General features: G+C 44.5%; 1 protein-coding gene across 2 annotated transcripts in view; it reads right to left on the bottom strand.

The window, feature by feature from the left end:
- The window catches only part of TMC4 (transmembrane channel like 4), a 75,799-nt gene extending 52,879 nt beyond the window's left edge, over nucleotides 1-22,920 (bottom strand). The window contains exons 1-2 of one of the 2 annotated variants that reach the window (XM_056543299.1): nucleotides 22,802-22,920; nucleotides 2,655-2,850 (exon numbers count right to left, since the gene is read on the bottom strand). In XM_056543299.1, the coding sequence (XP_056399274.1) occupies nucleotides 2,655-2,850; nucleotides 22,802-22,856 (251 nt within the window). In that variant the 5' untranslated portion in view covers nucleotides 22,857-22,920. Of the gene's footprint in view, nucleotides 1-2,654; nucleotides 2,851-19,678; nucleotides 19,841-22,801 lie in introns of those variants that run through there. The other variant, XM_056543300.1, reaches the window with a different exon arrangement.
- Nucleotides 22,921-27,356: the final 4,436 nt, after the last annotated feature.

Here is a 27,356-nt window from a genome sequence, read left to right as displayed (position 1 = left end):
AAGAATGTGTATGCATAAAAACAGAATAAAAATTGTGCTACTCATTCTACATGTTAAAATGATGCTTTTTATTTTCATTGTTTGCACTTCTACTCTATCCGTGTGTATCTATTACAATATAATCTTGTTTTTATTAGTGGTTTAGTTACTTGTAGTTTATAACAATTCTGTCATTATAGGGGGCAGTCAATTATCCTTGCAATGGTTTCTAGTGAGTTTGTGTTGAGCTTGTGCTTTTAATAGCATACAGTCTTAGGCTCGGTTAAAACAGTGTATTTCTCACACCGTAATTTCCATAGCGGAGCTTCCAATAAGGAATTGAATTCCCCTTAAAGGGGTTCTCCGGTGCTTACACATTTTTTTCCCCTATCCAAAGGATAGGAGATAAGATGCCTGATTGCTGGAGTCCCCCCTGCTGGGGACCCCCGGGATCATGCATGCGGCACCCCGTTTGTAATCAGTCCCCGGAGCGTGTTTGCTCCGGGTCCGATTACCGGCGACCACAGGGCGGGCGGCGTGTGACTTCACGCCTCCGCCCCCGTGTGATGTCATGCCTCCGCCCCTCAATGCAAGCCTACAGGAGGGGGCGTGATGGCTATCACGCCCCCTCCCGTAGGTTTGCATTGAGGGGCGGAGCGTGACATCACACAGGGGCGGAGGCGTGACATCACACACCGCCGGCCCGGTGGTCTCCTGTAATCAGACCCGGAGCGAACACGCTCCGGGGACTGATTACAAACGGGGTGCCGCATGCATGATCCCGGGAGTCCCCAGCGGCGGGACTCCCGCGATCAGGCATCTTATCCCCTATCCTTTGGATAGGGGAAAAGATGTGTAAGCACCGGAAAACCCCTTTAAAGAATGAACATCTTTATTTTTATAGCTGAATCTGCCCAAAAAAGCCCATTAGCCAATGGAACTTTGAATTTTAGAAGTTTATTTTGGCTGAAAATTCTATGCAAAATTAACGTTGAATCTGGGTGGAGCAGATCCACTGAAGGAAATTTAGTGGGGCTTTTACTGTCATTTTACCCCTTCAGGATTGGATCAGCTTTAATTTTTCTTTTTTTTTTTCCTATTCGCATTTTCATGGCCATAACTAATTTATTTTTCTATTAAAATACGCTGCGAAACTAAAAGAAAAAATTGTGAGGTGAAATGTTTTTTATTTCATACTCAATGAAGCCAAACTGACATCTTACCTTGATATTTTAGGTCTGTACACATACAACTTTTTTTTATTATTAGTTTTGGGGATGATAATCAGCAGTTTTTATCGGTACCATTTTGGCATTGATCAGACTTTTTGCTTTTCTGCGAATCACGTCTGACATTTATTTTAATTTTTTTAATTATGCCATTCACTGTTTGGGATTAGTGATAAACACATGTCCTGCATTGATCCATCAGATCTGGGCTCTACAGGCAGGCTCTAGGAAGTCCCCGGCAGCCATCAAGGCTCAGGTAAGCACTCTGGCTGCCGGAACAACGGATCCCCTGACCAGGAGATCTGACCCACTGCACCACCAATAATGCTACTTACTCACATTTTGACATTGCTTTCTAAATGGTTAATAGCGTTGGGCGTCAATTGCCACACGCAGGCTACTAGCAACAGCCCTTGGCTCCTGAAATCAGTCGGGACCCCACTCTACACACCCTAGCGGCTCTAAGACAGATTAGAGCCGTCATGGGAAGGGGTTAAATAAAGTTTAGATTAGTCAGGGTCTCATTTCCCCCTTCTGATCATTACACATAGCCAGGTGAAGCACACTGCTGTGTGTTTAAATCCTCAGCTTACCACTTAGTTTGACTAATTGCAGATGACAGGCTCCATAGACTAATGGAACCTGTCTCCTATCTCAGTTGGACTGAGCGGTGAGCCAGGGAGTGAGGTGCACAGGTATCCGCTTTACCCAGATATATTTAAAGGGGTACTCCGGTGAAAACCTTTTTTCTTTTAAATCAACTGGTGGCAGAAAGTTAAACATATTTGTAAATTACTTCTATTAAAAAATCTTAATCCTTCCAGTACTTATTAGCTGCTGAATGCTACAGAGGAAATTCCTTTCTTTTTGGAACACTGATGACATCACGAGCACAGTGCTCTCTGCTGACATCTCTGTCCATTTTAGCAGCCATGCATAGCAGATGTATGCTAAGGGCAGCATGGTGGCTCAGTGGTTAGCACTGTTGCCTTGCAGTGCTGGGGACTTGGGTTCAAATCCCACTAAGGACAACAATAAATAAAGCATTATTATTATAATAACGTCAGCAGAGAGAACTGTGTTCGTGATGTCATCAGAGAGCATTCCAAAAAGAAAAGAATTTCCTCTGTAGTATTCAGCAGCTAATAAGTACAGGAAGGATTAAGATTTTTTATAGAAGTAATTTACAAATCTGTTTAACTTTCTGCCACCAGTTGATTTAAAAGAAAAAAGGTTTTCATCGGAGTACCCCTTTAATCATTTTAGGGGATCTCAACAACATTGTCACAAAGTCAGAAGTTTATTTAAGAAACAGTAACTCTTTATATCCAAAATTAACACATTGTATGGGTCAGATGGAAAGGAGTGTAGCATCTGACTACATATTGTGAAAAAGAAAAAAAAAAGAAATATTGTGTGGATAAAAACATGCAAATAATAATTTACCTTATTTCCCTTTTCTTCTGCATAGAGCAACAAAAGTCTTTTATAGGCCTGTCTTCATCCTCTAGCCACATATCCACCCACTTGTCTTCCAGAATACCTTCTCTTGGCGGCGGGATAGTTTCTGACCATGGCTGTTCTTCATGACCTCGGTACCGTAGTAATGACTCAGGCAGCTCATTTTTCTGCCACGTTACATCTGCCGATCACATACCAGTATTTGTGTTTAATGTTTTTTCATTCATAGAATTACTCCATGACTACAGTCAGGACATACGGACAACAATAAATACTAGACATGTGCAATTCGGTTCGGCACGAATGTCTAAATTAACGAATTTTACCGTTTTCGTGCATTCGGACCGAACCGAATGCACGAAAACATATTTTGAACATTCCCGAATAGCCACGATAATACGAATAGCAAAGTAACGAATACATTCGTTATTTCCCAGCCATAAAGCTGTAAATAACGAATGCATTCGTTATCTGTAAACGAACGTGAATAATTCATTCTGATAACAAATATAATAAAAAGGATATAGATAGTTTGATTTTTCGGATACATTCGGTATTCGGGTACATTCGGTAAATCTTTTTATTCTTTTTTTGGACTTTAGCGATCCTAAAAAATTATGGAGATACCTTTTTTATAAAAATTTCGTAGGGTATCATAAAAAAATCATAATAAAAAAGATACAGTGGTGATGGAAAAAATTGTATCTAATGAAATGTATCATTTTTATTATGAAATGTTTATTCATTTTTAAACAGGGATCAATTTATGTGAGCGGGTAAAGCACTAAAAATGGAGCCGACAATAATGAAAATGTAGTGTGTGCGTGTTTTTCACTTTTTTTTAAAACATTTTTTAGGTAGTACTACTACTCCCAGCATGGAACACACTCTTCCATGATGGGAGTAGTAGTTACCTGTACTAATTGACAGATTGCAGGGGTCCCTTGCGATCATCTTGTATAATGTATAGATGCGCCGGCTGCTCTTCTATGGTCCCCTGCACTCACGTATATGTACACATATTCATATTTCCCACAGAGCTGTGATTGGCCAGATGGTTCCAGCCAATCACAGCTCTCTGTGAGAAATAGGAATATGTGTATATATACGGCCGTGCAGGGGACCATAGAAGAGCGGCCGCCGCATTCATACATTATACAAGAGCATCGCAGCGGCTGTCAGGAGTGATACCCAGTGATCTTTCCTTTACTACAAGTACTAATACTCCCAACATGGAGCACACTCTGCTCCATGCTGGGAACTGTAGTACCTGTATTAATAGACAGATCGCAGCGGTTACACTCGCTGCCATATGTCTACTAATGCAGGTACTACAGCTCCCAGCATGGAGCAGAGTGTGCTCCATGTTGGGAGTATTAGTACCTGCAGTAAGGGACAGATCCCAGTGGATGTCAATCCTCCTGACACCCGCTGCGATCGTCCTTATGTGAATGTCAGGATCAGCTGTTCTCAGGGCTACAGAGCCAGGAGAACAGCTGACGCTGAGCCGTAGGTATATATCGTATATCTACTGCCCAGCAAGAACTTACAGTGAACTTGCAATGTGTATACAGTATACACATTGCTGGCTCACTTAACCCCTGGCTGAGCTGTGCGCTATGCGCAAGCCCAGCAAGGGAAGAGTTAACTTACACTGCTGGACAGTGTAGGTTAACCCTTTGGGCGGTATACACTATATACAGCTATCTATAGATAGCTGTATACAGTGTATACAGAAGACGAAGTCCAGCTTACTTCCCTCGAGTCCAGGGCGGGGTTCGTGTAGCTCCGCCCCCTAGTGATGACGTCATTAGGGGGCGGAGCTACAGAAGGGAACAAGGCTAGTTTATCTAAAGCTCTGTTCACATTGTACGTTTTGTATAATGTGAACAGACCCTTCTGGCAGTGTCCACCCAGACAGGGAGACTCCAGCTGTTGCTAAACTACAACTCCCAGCATGCCCAGACAGCCAAAGGCTGTCTAGGCATGCTGGGAGTTATAGTTTTGCACCAATTGGTGGCTCCCTGTTTGGGTAGACATTGCATCATGGGTGCTCTCCCCAGCGGACAGCGCCAAAAATGTCATAACCAATTTTTTGTGTTTTTTTCTTCTCGTTTCAGATCCGTGTATGCAGAGGATTACTGCGGATTCGATGGATTACGGCGGATTATTTAATTTTTCCTTTAATAAAATGGTTAACGAGGGCTGTGGGGGAGTGTTTTTTTAAATAAAATAATTTTTCCAATGTGTTGTGTTTTTTTTTTTTTATTGAATTTTCAAGGTTAGTAGTGGACGCTGTCTTATTGACGGAATCCATTACTAGGCCAGGGCTTAGTGCTAGCCCCCAAAACAGCTAGCGCTAACCCCCAATTATTACCCCGGTACCCACCGCCACAGGGGTGCCGGGAAGAGCCGGTACCAACAGGCCCGGAGCGTCAAAATGGCGCTCCTGGGCCTAGGCGGTAACAGGCTGGCGTTATTTAGGCTGGGGAGGGCCAGTAACAATGGTCCTCGCCCACCCTGGTAACGTCAGGCTGTTGCTGTTTGGTTGGTATCTGGCTGAGAATGAAAATACGGGGAACCCTATGCGTTTTTTTTTTTATCTTTTTATTTAAATTAAAAAAAAAACGCATAGGGTTCCCCGTATTTTCATTCTCAGCACAATACCAACCAAACAGCAACAGCCTGACGTTACCAGGGTGGGTGAGGACCATTGTGACTGGCCCTCCCCAGCCTAAATAACGCCAGCCTGTTACCGCCTAGGCCCAGGAGCGCCATTTTTGACGCTCCGGGCCTGTTGGTACCGGCTCTTCCCGGCACCCCTGTGGCGGTGGGTACCGGGGTAATAATTGGGGGTTAGCGCTAGCTGTTTTTGGGGCTAGCACTAAGCCCTGGCCTAGTAATGGAATCCGTCAATAAGACAGCTTCCGCTACTAACCCTGAAAATTCAATAAAAATAAAAAAAAAAACACAACACATTGGAAAAATTATTTTATTTAAAAAAACACTCCCCCACAGCCCTCGTTAACCATTTTATTAAAGGGAAAAAAAATAATCCGCTGTAATCCATCGAATCCGCAGTAATCCTCTGCATACACGGATCTGAAACGAGAAGAAAAAAAAACACAAAAAATTGGTTATGACATTTTTGCCGCTGTCCGCTGGGGAGAGCACCCATGATGCAATGTCTACCCAAACAGGGAGCCACCAATTGGTGCAAAACTACAACTCCCAGCATGCCCAGACAGCCTTTGGCTGTCTGGGCATGCTGGGAGTTGTAGTTTAGCAACAGCTGGAGTCTCCCTGTCTGGGTAGACACTGCCAGAAGGGTCTGTTCACATTATACAAAACGTACAATGTGAACAGAGCTTCAGATAAACTAGCCTTGTTCCCTTCTGTAGCTCCACCCCCTAATGACGTCATCACTAGGGGGCGGAGCTACACGAACCCGGCCCGGGACTCGAGGGAAGTAAGCTGGACTTCGTCTTCTGTATACACTGTATACAGCTATCTATAGATAGCTGTATATAGTGTATACCGCCCAAAGGGTTAACCTACACTGTCCAGCAGTGTAAGTTAACTCTTCCCTTGCTGGGCTTGCGCATAGCGCACAGCTCAGCAAGGGGTTAAGTGAGCCAGCAATGTGTATACTGTATATACACATTGCAGGCTCACTGTAAGTTCTTGCTGGGCAGTAGATATACGATATATACCTACGGCTCAGCGTCAGCTGTTCTCCTGGCTCTGTAGCCCTGAGAACAGCTGATCCCGACATTCACATCAGGAGGATCGCAGCGGGTGTCAGGAGGATTGACATCCACTGGGATCTGTCCCTTACTGCAGGTACTAATACTCCCAACATGGAGCACACTCTGCTCCATGCTGGGAGCTGTAGTACCTGCATTAATAGACATATCGCAGCGAGTGTAACTTCTGACACCCACTGCGATCTGTCTATTAATACAGGTACTACAGCTCCCAGCATGGAGCAAAGTGTACTCCATGTTGGGAGTGGTAGTACTTGTAGTAAAGCGAAGATCACTACAGGTATCACTCCTGACACCCGCTGCGATCCTCCAGTATAATGTATGAATGCGGCGGCCGCTCTCCTATGGTCCCCTGCACGGCCGTATATATACACATATTCCTATTTCTCACAGAGAGCTGTGATTGGCTGGAACCATCTGGCCAATCACAGCTCTGCGGGAAATATGAATATGTGTACATATACGTGAGTGCAGGGGACCATAGAAGAGCAGCCGCCGCATCTATACATTATACAAGAGGATCGCAAGGGACCCCTGCAATCTGTCAATTAGTACAGGTAACTACTACTCCCATCATGGAAGAGTGTGTTCCATGCTGGGAGTAGTAGTACTACCTAAAAAATGTTTTAAAAAAAAGTGAAAAACACGCACACACTACATTTTCATTATTGTCGGCTCCATTTTTAGTGCTTTACCCGCTCACATAAATTGATCCCTGTTTAAAAATGAATAAACATTTCATAATAAAAAAGATACATTTCGTTAGATACAATTTTTTTCATCACCACTGTATCTTTTTTATTATGATTTTTTATGATACCCTGCGAAATTTTAATAAAAAAGGTATCTCAATTATTTATTAGGATTGCTAAAGTCCAAAAAAAGACTAAAGATTTACCGAATGTACCCGAATACCGAATGTATCCGAAAAAACCAACACGAATACCCGAATACCGAATGTATCCGAAAAATCTAAACTGAAAATATTGCCAAACCGAAATTTTTTTCCAAAACGAAAAAACGAAACGAAATGAAACGAAAATTTTTCTAGTGCACAAGTCTAATAAATACATGACATTGAAGGGAAAACAAGACAACATGACAAATAATCAGGGAGTATTGTGGGTGTCAGATTTGGGAACATACTTCAATGTGTTGTTATTGGCCTAAGGCTGCATTCACACCTCGTATTTACGTTACGGGTGCCGGATCCGGCTGTGGGAGGGGCAAATCGGGCTCTCCCGTACCCCAGCCGGACCAGCGCTGAAATCCATTTACTTTAATGAGCCGACTGGAGTCAAATGGTGACTCCGGTTGGCTCATTTTTCACCCGTATGCGGTCTTGCTTCTTTCATTTTATAATAAGGCCTCTGTAAAATGAAAGAAGCGATCTGATTGGTTGCTATGTGCAACTTAGCAACTTTTTCTTAGGACAGGTTTTAATGTATCTCCCCCAGAGAGTCCAGAGTTTACACTGCATAGTCAGTGCAGGACCCAAATTTACATTCATTGTACTGTAATTTTGTAGCAAATCTTTAGCATGGATATAAGCACAGATAATTTACATCTACTCTGCATCAAATCCACTATGTTTACTCATGGCCTTAGGCTAAGTTTCCACTTGTTTTTATGTGTGGCAAAAACGCCAATAAAAACGCCAAATCTGCCGCATGGTGTTTTTTCAGTGAAAAAAATGCTGTGGCCAGATGTTAGCTGCAAGTCAATAGGAAAATGCAAAATGCCTTTTCCACTTGGCGTTTTTCAGTTTGGCATTTTTTTTTTAAATCCTTTTGCCGTTTTCAGCTCCTTGCCAGTTTTTCAAAATCACAGCATGTTGGGTTTTTTCATATGGTGTTTTTTTTTCACTGAAATCGTGTCATTTTTACTCCCATAGAAGCTAAAGAAAAACGCTGTGTGGGTTTTAACTTTAGCGTTTTTGCAGGTGGTTTTTATGCTATTTTCGACTTAAGCAATCCAAAAAAGGGATGGAGATACCTTTTTATAATTAAATTTCGTAGGGTACCATAAAAAATAAAAAAATACAGTAGGGATGGAAAAAATTGTATTTAACTAAATTTATATTTTTTAGAATGAAATTTTTGTTAATTTTTAAACAGGGACCAATTTATGTGGGTGGGCAGGGACATAAAAATGTATCCGGCAATATAAAAAATTTATAAATGGGCCATTTAATTGTAAAAATAATGTATTTTTTATAATTAATTTTGTGAATCTTTTTATTAGTAATGTATTTTAATTATGCGTTTAATAAAGTGTGTGTTTTTTACATTTTTTTTCATTATTTTTAAAAAATTTTAGGCAATACTACTACTCCCAGCATGGAGCAGACTGTTCCATGCTTGGAGTAGTAGTACCTGTACTAAGAGATCGCCCCGGGTGTCACTCCTGACACCCATTGCGATTGTCCTTTATATTGCAGAGATGCTACAGCTATGAACTCCGGGCCAGCCAGTAATGTGAATAGAAATTCACCTCACTTATTCATATTTATGGATGTGGCAGCCAATCACCATTCTCAGCGGGAAATATGAATCAGTGATGAGAATTTCTATTCACATCGCTGGCCGGCCCGAAGTTCATAGCAAAGATGCGAGCGCTGTAAAGAGCCGCTCCGCATCTCTGCAATATAAAGGACGATCACATCAGGTGTACAGGTACAGTCTTTTCCATGCTGGGAGTAGTCGTACTACCTAAAAAACACACACTTTATTAAACACATAATTAAAATGCATTACTAATAAAAAATTTCACAAATTTAATTATAAAAAAATATATTATTTTTACAATTAAATGGCCCTTTAATACATTTTTTATATTGTCGGCTACATTTTTAGGTCCCTGCCCGACCACATAAATTGGTATCTGTTTAAAAATTTACAAAAATTTTGTTCTAAAAAATATAAATTTCGTTAAATACTATTTTTTTCATCTTTACTGCATCCTTTTTTATTTTTTTGGTACCCAACAAAATTCTTAAAAAGACACCAATGGGGCCAAAATGCAGTTTCCACACAAAGGCAAAAATGCCCAAAAAGACGCAAGAAAAAAACGCCAAACACAGGAAAATGTGTTAGTGTTTTTTCTGGCATTTTTTTTGGCAAGAAGGTATGAAGGTATGCATAATAGATGTATATATGTATGATAGATGTATGTATGATGTATGTATTATAGATGTTTATATGTATAATGTTTGTATGTATGATAGATGTATGTATGTATGATATGTGTATGTATAATAATATATGCATGTATGATTGAAGTGTGTATGCATGATGGAAGTATGTGTATGTATGCATGATAGATGTATGTATAAGGCCAGGTTTACACTTTGAAATATCCCAACAGATTTACGCCGAAGATCCCATGGGCAGCTCAAGGATCACGCATACTGTGTTGCAGTCCCCAAAGACGGCAATGAATTTCTATTTCTGAGCAAATCTGCTCAAAAACGCATTGCTGTGTATGGGGACAGCAACGCAGTATGGGCAGTCCTAGTGCCGCCCGTGGTATCTGTGGTGGAAATTCCGTCTTGAGATGTATGAAAAATGGATGTGTGCATGCATGATAAATGTATGTATAATAGATGTGTGCATGCATGAAAGATGTATGAATTTATGCTAGATGTATGTATGATAGATGTATTATGTATGTATGATTTTTAATTTTTAGATTTTTTATTGATCTTTAATGTAAAAAGTGAAGTTTTAACACCTTAAGGACGAAAGGCGTACCTGTACGCCCTCGTCCCACTTCCCTTCTATGACGTGGGCTCAGGAGCTGACCCCGCGTCATAGTGGGTTGGTCCCGTGGCTGATACCGAACATCACTGTCCCGGTGATGCCTGGCATTGACTCCTTAGACGCCGCAATCAAAGTTGATTGCAGCGTCTAAAATAAAAAAAATAAAAAAAGACCGGGCAGCCCAGCGGAGCTGATAGGGACCACTGCTGTAAAAACGCAATGTCCCGATCAGCTAAGAGGACGACGGGAGGGCCCTTACCTGCCTCCTCATCCAATCATTGCTCTGAAGCTCCAGTCAGCCATGTCAGGCTGGAGCAGCAAAGCACTAATAACACTGATCAATGCTATGCTATGGCATAGCATTTAACAGTGCATGCAAACAGAAGATTGCATGGTACAGTCCCCTGTGGGGACTAAAAAACATAGTGTAAAAAAGTTAATGAAAGTGATTTAACCCCTTCCTTAATAAAAGTTAGAATCACTCCCCTTTTCCCATTTAAAAAACAAAATGTAGTACCGCCACGTATGTAAATGTACGAACTATAAAAATATAACGTTTATTAACCCCTTAAGGACCAAGCCCATTTTCACCTTAAGGACCAGAGCATTTTTTGCACATCTGACCACTGTCACTTTAAAGAGTACCTATCACTAAGTAAACTTTTCTAAACTAACTCAGGCTATGTTCCCTACCTACACCTAACACTCCCCCCCCTGATCTTAATTTTTTTTAAAGAGCTATAAAAAGCTCTGTATCTCACCTTTCTTCTTGCTCACATAGTGTGAGCTGCCGGCAGTAGGATGTGGACGTGCCCCAGCAGGTGCTACGTCACTGAAGCCTGCTGGGGGGGGGGGGGTACTGCTTCTCCCGTCCGGAGCAGCTACGAGCACAGCACTCGCTCCCTCCTGTCTGATTGACAGGCAGGGAGCAGCGCTGTGCTGGTCACATGTCCCGGCCGCAGTCTGAGATTTCGGACTCTATAGATTTCGGTATGAGTCCGAAATCTATACAAAGGCTTGCGGCCAGGACTGCTAGGGAGACCCCTAGTGGTCACTTTTTTAAACAGTAATAATTAAAAGTAAGCACATTTTTTTAATGAAAACCAATTTGAAAGTTGATTCTATCATATATAAATCTATCATATATAAAAAGTTTGTTTGATGAAAGGTACTCTTTAAGCATTTTATAACTCGGGAATGCTTTCACTTATGAATTTGATTCAGAGATTGTTTTTTTGTGACATATTCTACTTTAACATAGTGGTAAATTTTTGTCGATACTGGCATAATTTCTTTGTGAAAAATTCTAGCATTTTTCTAACTTTGAAGCTCTCTGCTAGTAAGGAAAATAGACATACCAAATAAATTATATATTGATTCACATATACAAAATGTCTACTTTATGTTGGCATCATAAAGTTGAAATGTTTTTACTTTTGGAAGACATCAGAGGGCTTCAAAGTTCAGCAGCAATTTTCAAATTTTTCACAAGCTTTTAAAAATCGGAATTTTTCAGGGACCAGTTCAGTTTTGAAGTGGATTTGAAGGGCCTTCATATTAGAAATACCCCATAAATTACCCCATTATAGAAACTGCACCCCTCAAAGTATTCAAAATGACATTCTCTGCTAAAGGGTGATAGGTGCTGTTCACCCTTTTTTTCTGGGTCACCCAGGGGTTTGCACGCGGTGCCTGCCACTCACCAGGCATCCCGGTCCGTTCTCCGCCTGGCTAGTGGCAGGGACCGGAATTACTCTGGGTGTACAAGTATGCCCTGTGTCCTAAAGTACCAGGACATCAGGGAGTACCGCACAGTCAATAGCGATTACATATAAAAATACCAAAGTCCAAAATTGCATATTTGTGATCACTTTGTATACACTAAATTTTTTTTTGAAAAGCAATCAAAAAGTCCAGTCAAAACAAAAATGATACAGATAAAAACTACAGATCACGGTGCAGAAAATGACCTCTCATATCGCCCCGTATAAAAAAGCCCTGTATAAAAAAATTATAGAGGTCAGAAGAGGACATTTTTAAATGTACTAATTTTGGTGAAAAAAGTTATCATTTTTTAACAGAAGTATAACTAAATCAAACCTATATAAGATAGGTATCATTATTGCCGAAAAGTGTAGAATCGGAAGCCCCCAAAAGTTACAAAATGGCTTTTTTTTTTTCAATTTTGCCCCACAAATATTTTCTTTCTGGTTCGCCATAGATTTTGTGGTGAAATGATTGGTGGTATTACAAAGTAAAATTGGTGGTGCAAAAAACAAGCCCTCAAATGGGTCTGTAGGGGGAACACAGCCATCTTACATATATACATATACATGACTTAGGGATCTGGGGGGGGGGGATGAGTCTGGAAAAAAACTAAGGGTTCCGGGGGAGGTTTTGGTCTGAGGTGGGGGGATGCGATGTAACAGAGAACCCTGGAGGAAGACTTAGGGGTCTGGAGGTGGACAGAGGGGTCTGGAGGAGTACAGAGGGGTTTGGAGGAGGCAAACCACAGAGGGGTCTGGAGCAGGAGTACAGAGGGGTCTGGAGGAGAGGAGTACAGAGGGGTCTGGAGGAGGAGTACAGAGGGGCCTGGAGGAGGCAAACAACAGAGGGGTCTGGAGCAGGAGTACAGAGGGGCCTGGAGGTGGAGTATAGTGGGGTCTGGAGGAGGCAAACAACACAGGGGTCTGGAGGAGGTAAACAACAGAGGGGTCTGGAGCAGGAGTACAGTGGGGTCTGGAGGAGGAGTACAGTGGGGTCTGGAGGAGGAGTACAGTGGGGTCTGGAGAAGGCAAACAACACAGGGGTCTGGAGGAGGCAAACAACAGAGGGGTCTGGAGCAGGAATACAGAGGGGTTTGGAGCAAAAGTACAGAGGGGTCTGGAGGAGGAGTACAGAGGGGTCTGGAGCAGGAGTACAGTGGGGTCTGGAGGAGGCAAACAACAGAGGGGTCTGGAGGAGGCAAACAACAGAGGGGTCTGGAGGAGGCAAACAACAGAGGGGTCTGGAGCAGGAATACAGAGGGGTCTGGATGAGGAGTACAGAGGGGTCTGGAGCAAAAGTACAGAGGGGTCTGGAGCAGAAGTACAGAGGGGTCTGGAGCAGAAGTACAGAGGGGTCTGGAGCAGGAGTACAGAGGGGTCTGGAGCAGGAGTACAGAGGGGTCTGGAGCAGAAGTACAGAGGGGTCTGGAGCAGAAGTACAGAGGGGTCTGGAGCAGGAGTACAGAGGGGTCTGGAGGAGGAGTACAGAGGAGTCTGGAGAAAGAGTACAGTGGGGTCTGGAGCAGGAGTACAGAGGGGTCTGGAGGAGGAGTACAGAGGGGTCTGGAGGAGGAGTACAGAGGGGTCTGGAGGAGGAGTACAGAGGAGTCTGGAGGAAGAGTACAGTGGGGTCTGGAGCAGGAGTACAGTGGGGTCTGGAGGAAGAGTACAGAGGGGTCTGGAGGAAGAGTACAGTGGGGTCTGGAGGAAGAGTACAGTGGGGTCTGGAGGAAGAGTACAGTGGGGTCTGGAGCAGGAGTACAGTGGGGTCTTGAGGAGGAGTACAGATGAGTCTGGAGGAAGAGTACAGTGGGGTCTGGAGGAAGAGTACAGTGGGGTCTGGAGGAAGAGTACAGTGGGGTCTGGAGGAAGAGTACAGTGGGGTCTGGAGCAGGAATACAGAGGGGTCTGGAGCAGGAGTACAGTGGGGTCTGGAGGAAGAGTACAGAGGGGTCTGGAGGAAGAGTACAGTGGGGTCTGGAGGAAGAGTACAGTGGGGTCTGGAGGAGGAGTACAGTGGGGTCTGGAGGAAGAGTACAGTGGGGTCTGGAGGAGGAGTACAGAGGAGTCTGGAGGAAGAGTACAGTGGGGTCTGGAGGAGGAGTACAGAGGAGTCTGGAGGAAGAGTACAGTGGGGTCTGGAGCTGGAGTACAGTGGGGTCTGGAGGAAGAGTACAGTGGGGTCTGGAGGAGGAGTACAGAGGAGTCTGGAGGAAGAGTACAGTGGGGTCTGGAGGAAGAGTACAGTGGGGTCTGGAGGAGGAGTACAGAGGGATCTGGAGGAGGAGTACAGAGGGGTCTGGAGGAGGAGTACAGAGGGGTCTGGAGGAAGAGTACAGTGGGGTCTGGAGGAGGCAAACAACAGAGGGGTCTGGAGAAGGCAGATGATAAAGGGGTCTGGAGGAGGACAGAGGTCTGGATAAGGAAGAGGACAGAGGAGCTGGAAGGAAGACAGATGAGCCTGGAGGAGTGTAGATGAGGAGGAGGTGGACAGAGGGGTCTGGAGGATGTCTGACATGGTTATATTCAGGTGGCCCAGTTTTTGGCAGGGGGATAATAATTTTTATCTTCATATAGAGGATGAGGATCTGCTAAGAAATTAACACTAATGTCCGGACGTCAGGTTCTGCAGAGGAAGATGAAGCTGGAAAATGTCCTGGTGCCTCGACAAGAAGAAGTAGAGAAGAAAAGCAGCAACAACAACAGAAGACATCACTCAGGTCACTGATACAGTGGTCCCTCAAATTACAATATTAATTGGTTCCAGGACGACCATTGTATGTTGAAACCATTGTATGTTGAGACCAGAACTCTATGGAAACCTGGTAATTGGTTCTGAAGCCTCCAAAATGTCATCCAAAAATAGGAAAAAGGGAGGATTAAAGAAAAATAAGTAGATAACTAATACAGATAAAGCAAATCCTTACATATAAAAGTGATAAAGAGCTGCTGGAAGCTGTAAATCACTGTCTAGGTCAGTGTTTCCCAACCAGGGAGCCTCCAGCTGTTGCAAAACTACAACACCCAGCATGCCCGGACAGCCAACGGCTGTCCGGGCATGCTGGGAGTTGTAGTTTTGCAACAGCTGGAGGCCCCCTGGTTGGGAAACAATGGTTTATGTAGAGGAAAGGATCTTCTTCAGGGTCCTATACAGTACACTCAGTGTCCCAAATGGAGCCACCCTTACTTGGTGTCCAAAGGAGCAGCTAACCCTGGCACAGGTAAGGAGTAGTACAGAACTTGTAGTTCCTCCCTGTACTGTAGGGGGCGCTACCAGACAGCCATTCAGTGCTTGTACTTCAGTAATAGAGGTGATTTACCAGCAAAATGCCAATTCTGATTGGTCAGTTCCTCCAGTTGTGACAGGTATCACAGATCTGGACTGTCTGTACATTCATTGTATGTTGAGTCTGGTTTCAAGTTACGATGGTCCAGAAAAGATCATTGTATGTTGAAACTATTGTATGTTGAGGCCATTGTAAGTTGAGGGATCACTGTATTATTGTGTATTCTCCTGACTGTATCCATCACTTGTAAGTTCTGCAGTTATGATGGGTGACAATGTACCCTAATCTGTGGCTCTACAGCGGTTAGAAAACTACAACTCCCATAACGCCTGAGGCTCTCCAGGTATGATGGGAGTTGTCTTTACAACAGCTGGAGAGCCACTTGAACTGAGGTGATCGCCGGGGTCTCAGCAGTTGAACCCCCACCGAAGAATGGGCTGCTTATTCTATATTCTACTGTCAGGCATATTATTACTACTTTCACCCCCACCATGCTATACCAGTGCTCTATGTATCAGTCATACTAATTGTAGCAGTATTATGGATATATAGCACTGGTATAGCATTATGGAAATGGTACTAGTAATTGCACCAGTATAGTACAGGGTGGGCCATTCATATGGATACACCTTAATAAAATCGGAATGGTTGGGGATATTAACTTCCTGTTTGTGGCACATTAGTATATGGGAGGGGGGGGGGGACTTTTCAAGATGGGTGCTGTCCGTGCATGCTGGGGGTTGTAGTTATCTAACAGCTGAAGGCACACTGGTTGCAAAACACTTGAAAGTTTATTACTTAACTTAGTGTTTCCAAACCAGTGTGCCTCCAGTTGTTGCAAAACTACAAATCCCAGCATGCCCAGACTGCCCAGGCATGCTGGAAGTTGTAGTTCGGCAATATCTGAAGGATCAGATGTTGCCGAACTATAACTTCCAGCATGCCTGGGCAGTCTGGTATGCTGGGAGTTGTAGTTTTGCAACATCTGGAGGTCCACAGTTTGGAGACCACTGTATAATGGTCTCCAATCTGTGCTCTTCCAGATGTTACAGAACTACAACTCCCAGCATGCCTGGACAGACTGAGCATGCTGAGATTTGTAGTTTTGCAACATCTGGAAGAGCACAGATTGGAGACCATTATACAGTGGTCTCCAAACTGTTGACCTCCAGATGTTGCAAAACTGCAACTCCCAGCATGCACAGAGAGCCAAAGGCTGTCTGGGCATGCTGGGAGTTGCAGTTTTGAAACTCCCAAAGGCAGCGGTGGGATCGCTTTACGGCGATCTCACTGCTGCCAATGAAGATGCCGCCCTGCTGCTGCAAACTCACAGCCGGGACGCACCACCTCCGGGACCGCCTGGAGGACGCCGCTCGCGCCGGGACCGCTCGGGACACTGCATGGCCGGGTAAGTGACGCCGGGGGACGGGTAAGGGACACTTAGCAGAGCGGTGTGTGTCCCGATCCCCGTGATCGGGACTCACACACCACGCTGCTAGGTATTCTCATAGCGAAACGCTGCTATCAGCTAGTCAGATTTGATTAGCTGATAGCAGCGATCGCTGGGGGGGGGGGGGGGGGGGATGAAACCCCCCGTGGTCGCATGGTAAGATGGCTGGCTATCAGTGATAGCCACCATCTTACCGGGCGCTGCGGGATGCCGCGAGTAGCGGCAAAAATGTTCATGACGTACCTGTATGTCATGGGTCGGGAACACCTTCCCACTCATGACGTACAGGTATGTCATAGGTCGGGAAGGGGTTAAGGGTGTGGTTAGGGGCGTGGCTGTGCTGTGGGCTCTAGCCCCAGGTCTTTTGGAGACCTAGCAACGCCCCTGCCACCAACCTCTATCTACTCACAAATGACCCACCTTTATTGTGTTAACAATGTTGAGACTAGATAGTAGCCATGGAAGATGTCATTTCCCTGTCGCCGCTGAGCTCTATTAAGTCACTTCATGTTGTGATGGAAGCTAGTCTGGTTAGAAATGTTCGTAGGCATCTTCTTGTAAAGCAGCTACCTATTATATTCCTAAATCCTTTAGGCTAAGTTTCCACTTGTTTTTTTTTTTTCTGTTTTTGAGCCAAAGTCAGAAGTGGATCCATAAGGGAGGAGAAGTGTAAGTCCTTCCTTTATATGTCCTATTCCTTATGGATCCACTTCTGGCTTTGGCTCAAAAACTGCAGTGGTATTTTTCCAAAAACTGGCAGAAAAAAAAACAAGTGGAAACTTAGCCTAAAGAACGCAGCCCATTTTGCCCTTAGGGATCAGTAAATTTCCATTTTTTTGTATATTTGTTTTATTCTCCTTGCCCTTAAAGAGACATAATTGTTTTATTTTCAATCCACAGAACCATATAAGAGCTTGTATTTTGCACGGCCAGATGTACTTTGTCATGACACTATTGATTTTACCATAAAATCTGCGAAACAAAAGAAATATATATTATTTGTGGGTGAATACATTTGACCTTTTTTTTTGCTTTTAAAAAAGGCCACATTTTTTAAACGAAATGAGTATGTTTAAAATAGCTGTATTCTGACCCTTTTCTGGACCATCGTAACTTGAAACCAGACTCAACATACAATGAATGTACAGACAGTCCAGATCTGTGATACCTGTCACAACTGGAGGAACTGACCAATCAGAATTGGCATTTTGCTGGTAAATCACCTCTTTTTTTCACCCTGATCTGCACTTTTACACATATATGCTTTTTGATCACTTTTTATTTATTTTTTGAGGGATATGATGTGACCAAAAATCAGCAACTTTGGACTTTGATATTTTTTTTACGTTTACACCATTTGCCGCAGTGCGGTCACTAAAATGGATGATCGGATAATATTCCCAAAATTTATTACATTTTTTTTTAATTTAGGCGAAGTTTCCACTTGTTTTTTTTCTGGCAGTTTTTGGAATATTGCCACTGCAGTTTTTGAGCCAAAGTCAGAAGTGGATCCATAAGGGAGAAGTGTAATGTCCTATTCCTTTTGAATACATTTCTTGCTTTGGCTCAAAAACTGCAGTGACAGCTTTCCAAAAACTGCCAGAAAAAAAAACAATCGGAAACTTAGCCTTAAAGTTTGATATATGCAAATGGGGTATCAAAAAAAAAAGTACAGATCACTCCGCAAAAACAGCCCCATACCACCGCTTATAAAATGAGCCCCATACCACTGTTTATACGGAAAAATGAAAAAGTTATAGGCCGTCAAAATACAGGGATTTTAAATGTACTAATTTGGTTAAAAGGTTTGAGAATTTTTTTTAAGTGGTACAATAATAGAAAAGTATGCAATCATGGGTATTATTTTAATCATACTGACCTGTAATTTCTACCGTAAATTGTACAGCGGGAAAACGAAACCTTCCAAAATTTGCTAAATTGCGGTTTTCTTTTCAATTTCCCCATCCAAATAGTATTTTTTTTTTAAATCAACAGGTGCGAGAAAGTTAAATATATTTGTAAATTACTTCTATTAAAAAAATCTTATTCCTTCCAGTACTTATTAGCTGCTGAATACTACAGGGGAAAATGTTTTCTTTTTGGAACACAGGGCTCTCTGCTGACATCATGACCACAGTGCTCTCTGCTGACATCTCTGTCCATTTAAGGAACTGTCCAGAGCAGCAAATGTTTTCTATGGGAATTTTCTCCTACTCTGGACAGTTCTTAAAATGGACAAAGGTGTCAGCAGAGAGCACTGTGGTCATGATGTCAGCAAAGAGCTCTGTGTTCCAAAAAGAAAAGAATTTCCTCTGGAGTATTCATCAGCTAATAAGTACTGGAAGGATTAAGAGTTTTTAATAGAAGTAAATTACAAATCTGTTTAACTTTCTGGCACCAGTTGATAAAAAAAAAATAATAATAATAAAATAAAGTTATCCACCGTAGCTCAAATAACTCCAAAAAGGGCTGGATTTTTCCTACTGAAGTCTCTCCCTTTGTGTACACTCGCTTTCATTTTGTGTCTGTAAAATGTGCTAAAGCTTTCTCTTCAGCCGTTTACATCTCAAAATACAGTATGTATTATTTTGGCATGTAATTTGGGACATATTTTGATGTAAAAGTCCCAAATGACAGCTGTTTGTTGTAAAAGTCTAGAAGTATGGCAAAATCGAAAGGCTCAAAAAAACATCTGTTTTTGGCTGGAAGATGGTGAGATTCATAGCTAAGTTTAAAATGTTGTGTGAACATAGCCTGAAGAAAATACAACTTTCACCAAAGCACAGTGGTCTTATCAACTGATCATGGTAGGCACCAGCCAAAAGGATAGACCTTGGGGATCGAAATCCCAGGAAAGCCATTAAAGGGGTACTCCGGTGGTGAATTTTTTTGACTATATGGCATCTTCTTTGTAAGTTTAGTTTTTTTGCAATATACATGTGTTATATGTTTTGGCAGCATGTATGTGTTTTTCTTACCTGTTTGTTTGGCAGGAAGTTCTGTAGTTCAGAGGGTTTTCTTTTACTGTCGTCCACAGTTCTGAGTCTGTTGTGGACAAGATGTCACAGCATTTTTTTTTCTCTCTGTCTGCATGAGAGGAATAAGCCACGCCCCCTCATCTCATCCTGCTGAGTACAAAGCTCCTCACCTCCCCTCCCCCCTGCTCTGTATTCTAAGGACGCAGGTCTGCACAGGAGAAGAAACACAGAGAAGATAAGTGTTATCTGAAGGGGAGGATGAGAAGGTGCACGGGCTGGGGATGTATGGACTGCAGGGGAAGAAATCTCATACTGGGAAAGATCTCTATGGGGGAGATTTATCAAAACCTGTGCAGAGGAAAACTTGCCCAGTTGCCCATAGCAACCAATCAGATCGCTTCTTTCATTTTTCACAGGCCTTCATAAAACTGAAAGCAGCAAGCTGATTGGTTGCTATGGGCAACTGGGCAAGTTTTCCTCTGCACAGGTTTTGATAAATCTCCCACTATATGTCCTGAATGACACATGCTGGAAGTTGTAGTCCCTGTTGTGTGTGTGTGTATGTATGCTAGTGTTTACAAACCAGTGTGCCTCCAGCTGTTGCAAAACTACAACTCCCAGCATGCCCTGACAGGCTTTGGGCATGCTGGGAGTTGTAGATTTGCAACAGCTGGAGGTACAATGGTTGGGAAACACTGTTCTAGCCTATTCAGCATACACATCATGTTACACCAGTGTTTCCAAATCAGTGTGCCTCCAGCTGTTGCAAAACTACAACTCCTAGCATGCCCAAAGGCTGTCAGGGCATGCTGGGAGTTGTAGTTTTGCAACACCTGGAGGCACCCTGGTTGGGAAACACTGGTGTATGCCCTACAGAGGTGTGGTGAACTACAACCCCCAGGAGACTACAGAAGCAGCATGCTGGTGTTATACTACAGACTGAAGACTCCTGAATGACACATGCTGGGAGTTGTAGTCCCTTTTGTGTGTGTATGACAGTGTATCCCAACCAGGGCTGATTATATTAGTGTACTGTGAATAAGGGGGCTGACCTGGGAAAATAGTAGGGTGGGTAAAGGGCGTAACAAACAAAAATAGAATAAAGGAGCCGCCCCAAACCAGCAAGGCATGTGGCATGCTGGGATTTGTAGTTTTCAGCACAGCAAGAAACAGGAAATAGAAGCAAAGATAGGAAAACAAAGTGGGGGATAAAAAGACAACAAAGAACGGAAATAGAGTCGCCTAAACAACAAGAATAGAAATGAAACAAAACAAATAGGGTAAGTCAAAAACGGAAAAACATGTTGACCACCGGAGTACCCCTTTAAGCGTTGTGCAGAGAGAGAAAAGAGGGCTCCAGCAGAAGTGGAGGGTTACTGGAGGGTTGCTCATCTGTTGATTTACATATGAAAATCAGAAAGGACACCATGGGGGGTATTTATCAAAGGATTTATGTGTTTTTTTTAAACATAACTTTGCCGCAATGCTTTGGCGCAGTGTCTTTTTGCGCCAAAGTTTGGTGCATTTTATCCACTGTCATTTTTACAACTTTATCAAAATCACACGGTCCTGTGTGTGATTTTAACTTTAGTCAGTAATTCATCATTTGCGCCAATCGATCTTTGGCGCAATTTTGCGCCTTTAGTTTTTTTTGGGCGCAAATCACCGCCAAGAAATTTTGCACATGGAAAACACACTTAGCAATGTCAGAAAATGTAAAGGCGTCAAAATACATTAAAACATTTTTTTTGTGAAAGCAGCGACGCCTCCAGTGCTGCTCAATACTATCCTGCGACATAGTTGTCTCTGAGGAACCTTCACCCTCCGTTGAGCCAGGATTGGACATGGCCGCACAGGTTCAGGAAAGGTAAAGCACTAAAGCAGTGGTCTCCAACCTGCGGACCTCCAGATGTTGCAAAACTACAACTCCCAGCATGCCCGGACAGCCAACGGCTGTCCGGGCATGCTGGGAGTTGTAGTTTTGCAACATCTGGAGGTCCGCAGGTTGAAGACCACTGCACTAAAGTAACAAAAAAAAAAACAACTACCCAACTTGAAAATAAAATCCATTTCACATGGTGGCTATAAACCCCACAAAAGAAAATAACTCATATCGCTTGCTGATATACTGCAGGAGGGACCCCGAAATGGCTGCTCTACAGGGTAGAATACACTGTCCTCTGTGGTGGTAAGTTCTGTGTAAAAGGCGCTGTGAACGGCTGATTTCAACATTTGCGCCAAAATTACTAACAACTTGCACCAAATGATAAATTTGGTCCATGTCCACGAAAACCAAAGTGAAAAAAAAGGCTAAAAAGAAACTGTCAACAGGCAAAATTGATAAATGCCCCCTATATGTTTTCAACAACACCAACTGTAATCCCCACCCAAACCAGACTTTAGTATAACTTGACCCATTCGTCCAGCCACCCACCTGTATGACCTCCTGGCTGACAGTCTATATCAGTGGTTTCCAACTCAACTCTCGAACTTTTGTAGAACTATACCTTCCAGCATTCTCAGACAGCTCATATTGGGAGTTGTAATAGACCATTAAAGGAGTAGTCCAGTTGGTGACCCAGTGGTGACCAACTTATCCCCTATCCTAAGGATAGGGGATAAGTTTGAGATCGCGGGGGGTCCGACCGCTGGGGCCCCCTGCGATCTCCTGTACGGAGCCCCGACAGCCTGCGGGAAGGGGGCGTGTTGACCTCCGCACGAAGCGGCGGCCGACACGCCCCCTCAATACAACTCTATCGCAGAGCCGAAGCGCTGCCTTCGGCAATCTCCGGCTCTGCCATAGAGATGTATTGAGGGGGCGTGTCGGCCGCCGCTTCGTGTGGAGGTCGACGCCCGCTATCTGGCCGGAGAGCCTGGCCCCCGTACAGAGAGATCGCAGGGGGCCCCAGGGGTCGGACCCCCCGCGATCTCAAACTTATCCCCTATAATTAGGATAGGGGATAAGTTTTTCACCACTGGACTACCCCTTTAACTGGACAGCTACAAGTCAGTGCCCGCTGATCCATACAGTACTATATGATGTATACACCTATACGTCTTCCATACCCCGCATAGCTGAATTTTCTGTGCTTCTCTGACAAGTGAATTATAGTTGTCACCTACCGGTCCCAAATGGATGCGCATTGTGTTCCGAAATTCCGTTCTCAATATAATGCATCCTGCATGGAAATGTCCAGCAGTGTCCAGTTCCTTGTGCAGTTCAGTAAAGTCAGAAACAAGGAAGCTGCCTGTGCTCGGGGAAATTTATGTTACCAGCAGCTGGTTAATGATTTGTTGCTGGTATTTATGTAGCTATAAAACAGGAGTGGCCCCTGAGTGATACCATGTACGAGACGTAGACTGGGAGACAGTTATTGGAGGAGCCAAGTAAATAAAGTGGTCAGGCAAGAATTAGGATTAGGTTTGATGTGTAAATGTACCATAGTGCCAGCCAGGAACCTAGAGACAAAGCCAAACACAACCAACTGTACAGGCATCTGCTTTTGTTAAATTTAAAATAGTCACATTTGTCACATTATATATGTGTGTGTGTATATATATATATATATATATATATATATATATATATATATATATATATATCCTGCACCCCACCCACCTCTATTAGGTGTATATAAGGTGCCTTGGATGTTTCAGACCTTGCAATGCCTGTTGTACTGTTCACACAGAGGCATATTCATATTGTAGGGTCCGTCCCAGAATGAGGTCACCTTACCGTGGTGGGACGGTCCACACTATTTGGCACCAAATTTGCAAGCTAAGTACCTCATAATTTCATATCTTCATTTATTGCATTACAGCTGTAAAGCTTTTCATGCTTTATCTATATACTCATGTTTTATCTATATACTCATGTTTTATCTATATCTTTTCGCTAGCAGTGTGCTGCTGTATTCTCTTGTTGCTATATATATATATATATATATATATATATATATATATATATATATATATATATGCGGTATTGCTACACAGGGATTTTTACCCAGATTTTCAAGACTCCTGTGTAGCTATGCAGAAGAATACAATGGTCCCTCAACATATGATGGTAATCCGTTCCAAATGGACCATCGTTTGTTGAAACCATCGCATGTTGAGGGATCCGTGCAATGTAAAGTATAGGACAGTGGTCTACAACCTGCGGACCTCCAGATGTTGCAAAACTACAACACCCAGCATGCCCGGACAGCCAACGGCTGTCCGGGCATGCTGGGAGTTGTAGTTTTGCAACATCTGGAGGTCCGCAGGTTGAAGACCACTGGTATTGGAGGTTATACTCATGTGTTCCCGCCGCTCCGGACCGTCACCGCTCGTCACCGCTGCCCTGGATGTCGCGCGTCCCCAGGGAGTCCCCGACGCTCCGGCAAGGCCTCTGCTACCCCGGCATCCTCGCTCTCACGTCGCCGCCATCACGTCGCTACGCACGCCGCTCCTATTGGATGACGGGACGGCGTGCGCAGCAATGTGATGACGTCGATGGAGAGCGCCAACGATGCAGGGGATCCTGAAGAGGACGCGCCGGAGCCCCGAGGACAGGTAAGTGATCGTCAGCGGACCACACGGGCACCGTAAACCGCTATCCGGTGGAAGCTGAAGCAGTCTGCGCTGCCGGATAGCCGTTTATGCGATGGCCCCGACATACAAAAGCATCGTATGTTGATGCTGCCTTCAACATGCGATGGCCTCTGAGAGGCCATTGTATGTTGAAATGATCGTATGTCGGGGCCATCGTAGGTCGGGGCGGTCACTGTAATTGTGTGATGTATCATTGCTTCTACTAAAAGTGTTTTTTTTTTATACCTTTATTAGCAATCAATCGTCAATCACATATACAATAAATAATACATTCACCATACATATGTTGACAGCACATTATACAGCACAGGTTCCCTAAGCAATGCTACACACTTCACTAAAACTCTTGCATACATTTTAAAAGAAAACAGTGTCAAACAACAAGGCATGGGGGAAGTGTTATGACATCTATACCTGCACTCATGGAAACAGGTGCAACGTTTTCTGCTGCAGAGCTCGCCCCAAAATTTAATGTTCATATAAGAAGTAGCACGGCACTGCGGTATTAGTGGAAATAAACGTGTTGGATATGCGTTGGTGTAGCTAGATGCTGCTGGTGGTGCTCTGACACAATGAGATATTCATATGTTCCAAGAGAAGAGAAAGAAATCGGCAACTCACCATTCAGCTGGTATGTTCTTCTTTTATTGAAGCATACTCACATGAATATAACAAAAGGAGAGAGGGTAGTGGGGGGATAGTGATATGCAACCGAGCTCCTGTTTCGCACACTAAGTGTGCTTCCTCCGGAGGAAGCACACTTAGTGTGCGAAACAGGAGCTCGGTCGCATATCACTATCCCCCCACTACCCTCTCTCCTTTTGTTATATTCATGTGAGTATGCTTCAATAAAAGAAGAACATACCAGCTGAATGGTGAGTTGCCGATTTCTTTCTCTTCTCTTGGACCAAAATTTAATGTATTACAGCTCAAATTTACTTAGCAAAACATCATCTTTCCATACTTCTAAGGCAGCAAAGCAAACAATTGGGTTAAAGGGGTACTCCGGCGCTTAGACATCTTATCCCCTATCACGCCCCCTCCCATAGGCTTGCATTGAGGGGCGGAGCGTGACGTCACACGGGGGTGGAGGCGTGACGTCACACGCCGCCTGCCCCGTGGTCGCCGGTAATCAGACCCGGAGCAAACATGCTCCGGGGACTGATTTTAACTGGGGTGCTGCGTGCAAGATCATGGGGGTCCCCAGCGGTGGGACCCCAGTGATCAGGCATCTTATCCCCTATCCTTTGGATAGGGGATAAGATGTCTAAGCACCGGAGTATCCCTTTAACCCCTTAAGGACATAGGGCGTATCCATACGCCCCCGTTTCCAAGTCCTTAAGGACCGAGGGCGCATGGATACGCCCTGAGCATTTCCGGCCCCCGCCGCTAGCCGGAGGGGAGCCGGAGCCGGATGCCTGCTGAAATCGTTCAGCAGGCATCCCGGCATATCGCCCAGGGGGGTCATTATGTCCCCCCATGTTGGCGATTGCCGCAGATCGCTGGACAATTCAGTCCAGCGATCTGCGGCGGATTCCGGGTCAATCGGGTCTCCAGTGACCCGATGACCCGGAATTATTGGCTGATCGGGGCCGTCAGAGCCGTCGGGCCCCGAACAGCCAGAGCCAGCAGGGGTGAGGTGGCACTGGTGCCACCTCACGATCGCCCTGATTCGTCGGCCGGATTCCCGGCCGACCAATCAGGGCGCCTGCTGCGGGTGTCACTCCCGCAACCCGCTCCGCCCCTCTTCCGGAGGCTGTGAGCGGGTGCGGGAAGACGACCCCCGGTGCTGGGGACCCCGATCCCCAGCGTCCCTGTTGGGATCGGGGCCCCAGGAGCGACGGTGGCGGCGAGGGACTGACCTGTGCGGCGGCATCGTGGAGCAGCAGCAGGAGGTGAGTGACAGCCTCCTGCTGTTGCTTAGCAACAGCTCCCAGCATGCAAAAAGGGCATGCTGGGAGCTGTAGTTATGCAACAGCAGGAGGCAGACCACCACAACTCCCAGCATGCCCTTATGGGCATGCTGGGACTTGTAGTTTTGCAACAGCTGGAGGCACATTCTTTCTATGGAAAAGTGTACCTTCAGCTGTTGTATAACTACAACTCCCAGCTTGCACAATCAGCTAAAGTGCATGCTGGGAGTTGTAGTGGTGCATCTGGTGGTTGTATAACTACAACTCCCAGCATGCCCGTTGGCTGTCGGTGACTGCTGAGAGTTGTAGTTTTGCAACAGCTGAAGGCACACTGAGTTAAGTAGCAAACCAGTGTGTCTCCAGCTGTTGCATAACTACAATCCCCAGCATCCCCAGCCAATGTAGTATGCCTCCGGCTGTTGCATAACTACAAGACCCAGCATGCCCTTCCGCTGTCTGTACATGCTGGGGGTTGTAGCTTTTGCAACAGCTGAAGGCACACTGGTTGCAAAACACTGAGTTTGTTACCAAACTCGGTGTTTCACAACCTGTGTGTCTCCAGCTGTTGCAAAACTACAACTCTCAGCATGCACTGATAGACCGTACATGCTGGGAATTGTAGTTTTGCAACAGCTGGAGGTATTTCCCCCCCCCCATGTGAACGTACAGGGTACACTCACATGGGCGGAGGATTACAGTAAGTATCCGGCTGCAAGTTTGAGTTGCGGCAAATTTTCTGCCGCTGCTCAAACTGCCAGCGAGAAACTACTGTGAACCCTCCGCCCGTGCGACTGTACCCTAAAAACACTACACTACACTACCACAAAATAAAATAAAAAGTAAAAAACACTACATATACACATACCCCTACACAGCCCCCCTCCCCAATAAAAATGAAAAACGTCTGGTACGCCACTGTTTCCAAAACGGAGCCTCCAGCGGTTGCAAAACTACAACTCCCAGCATCCACTGATAGACCGTACATGCTGGGAGTTGTAGTTTTGCAACAGCTGGATGTTTCCCCCCCCCCCCCCAATGTGAACGTACGGGTACACTCACATGGGCGGAGGATTACAGTAAGTATCCGGCTGCAAGTTTGAGCTGCGGCAAATTTTCTGCTGCAGCTCAAGCTGCCAGCGAGAAACTACTGTGAACCCCCGCCCGTGCGA

The sequence above is a fragment of the Hyla sarda genome, chromosome 10 (genome assembly GCF_029499605.1).
Source record: "Hyla sarda isolate aHylSar1 chromosome 10, aHylSar1.hap1, whole genome shotgun sequence".
Lineage (NCBI taxonomy): Eukaryota > Metazoa > Chordata > Amphibia > Anura > Hylidae > Hyla > Hyla sarda.
The sequence above is the reverse complement of the archived record's forward strand: the minus strand, read 5'-3'. Positions and strand labels throughout refer to the sequence as shown.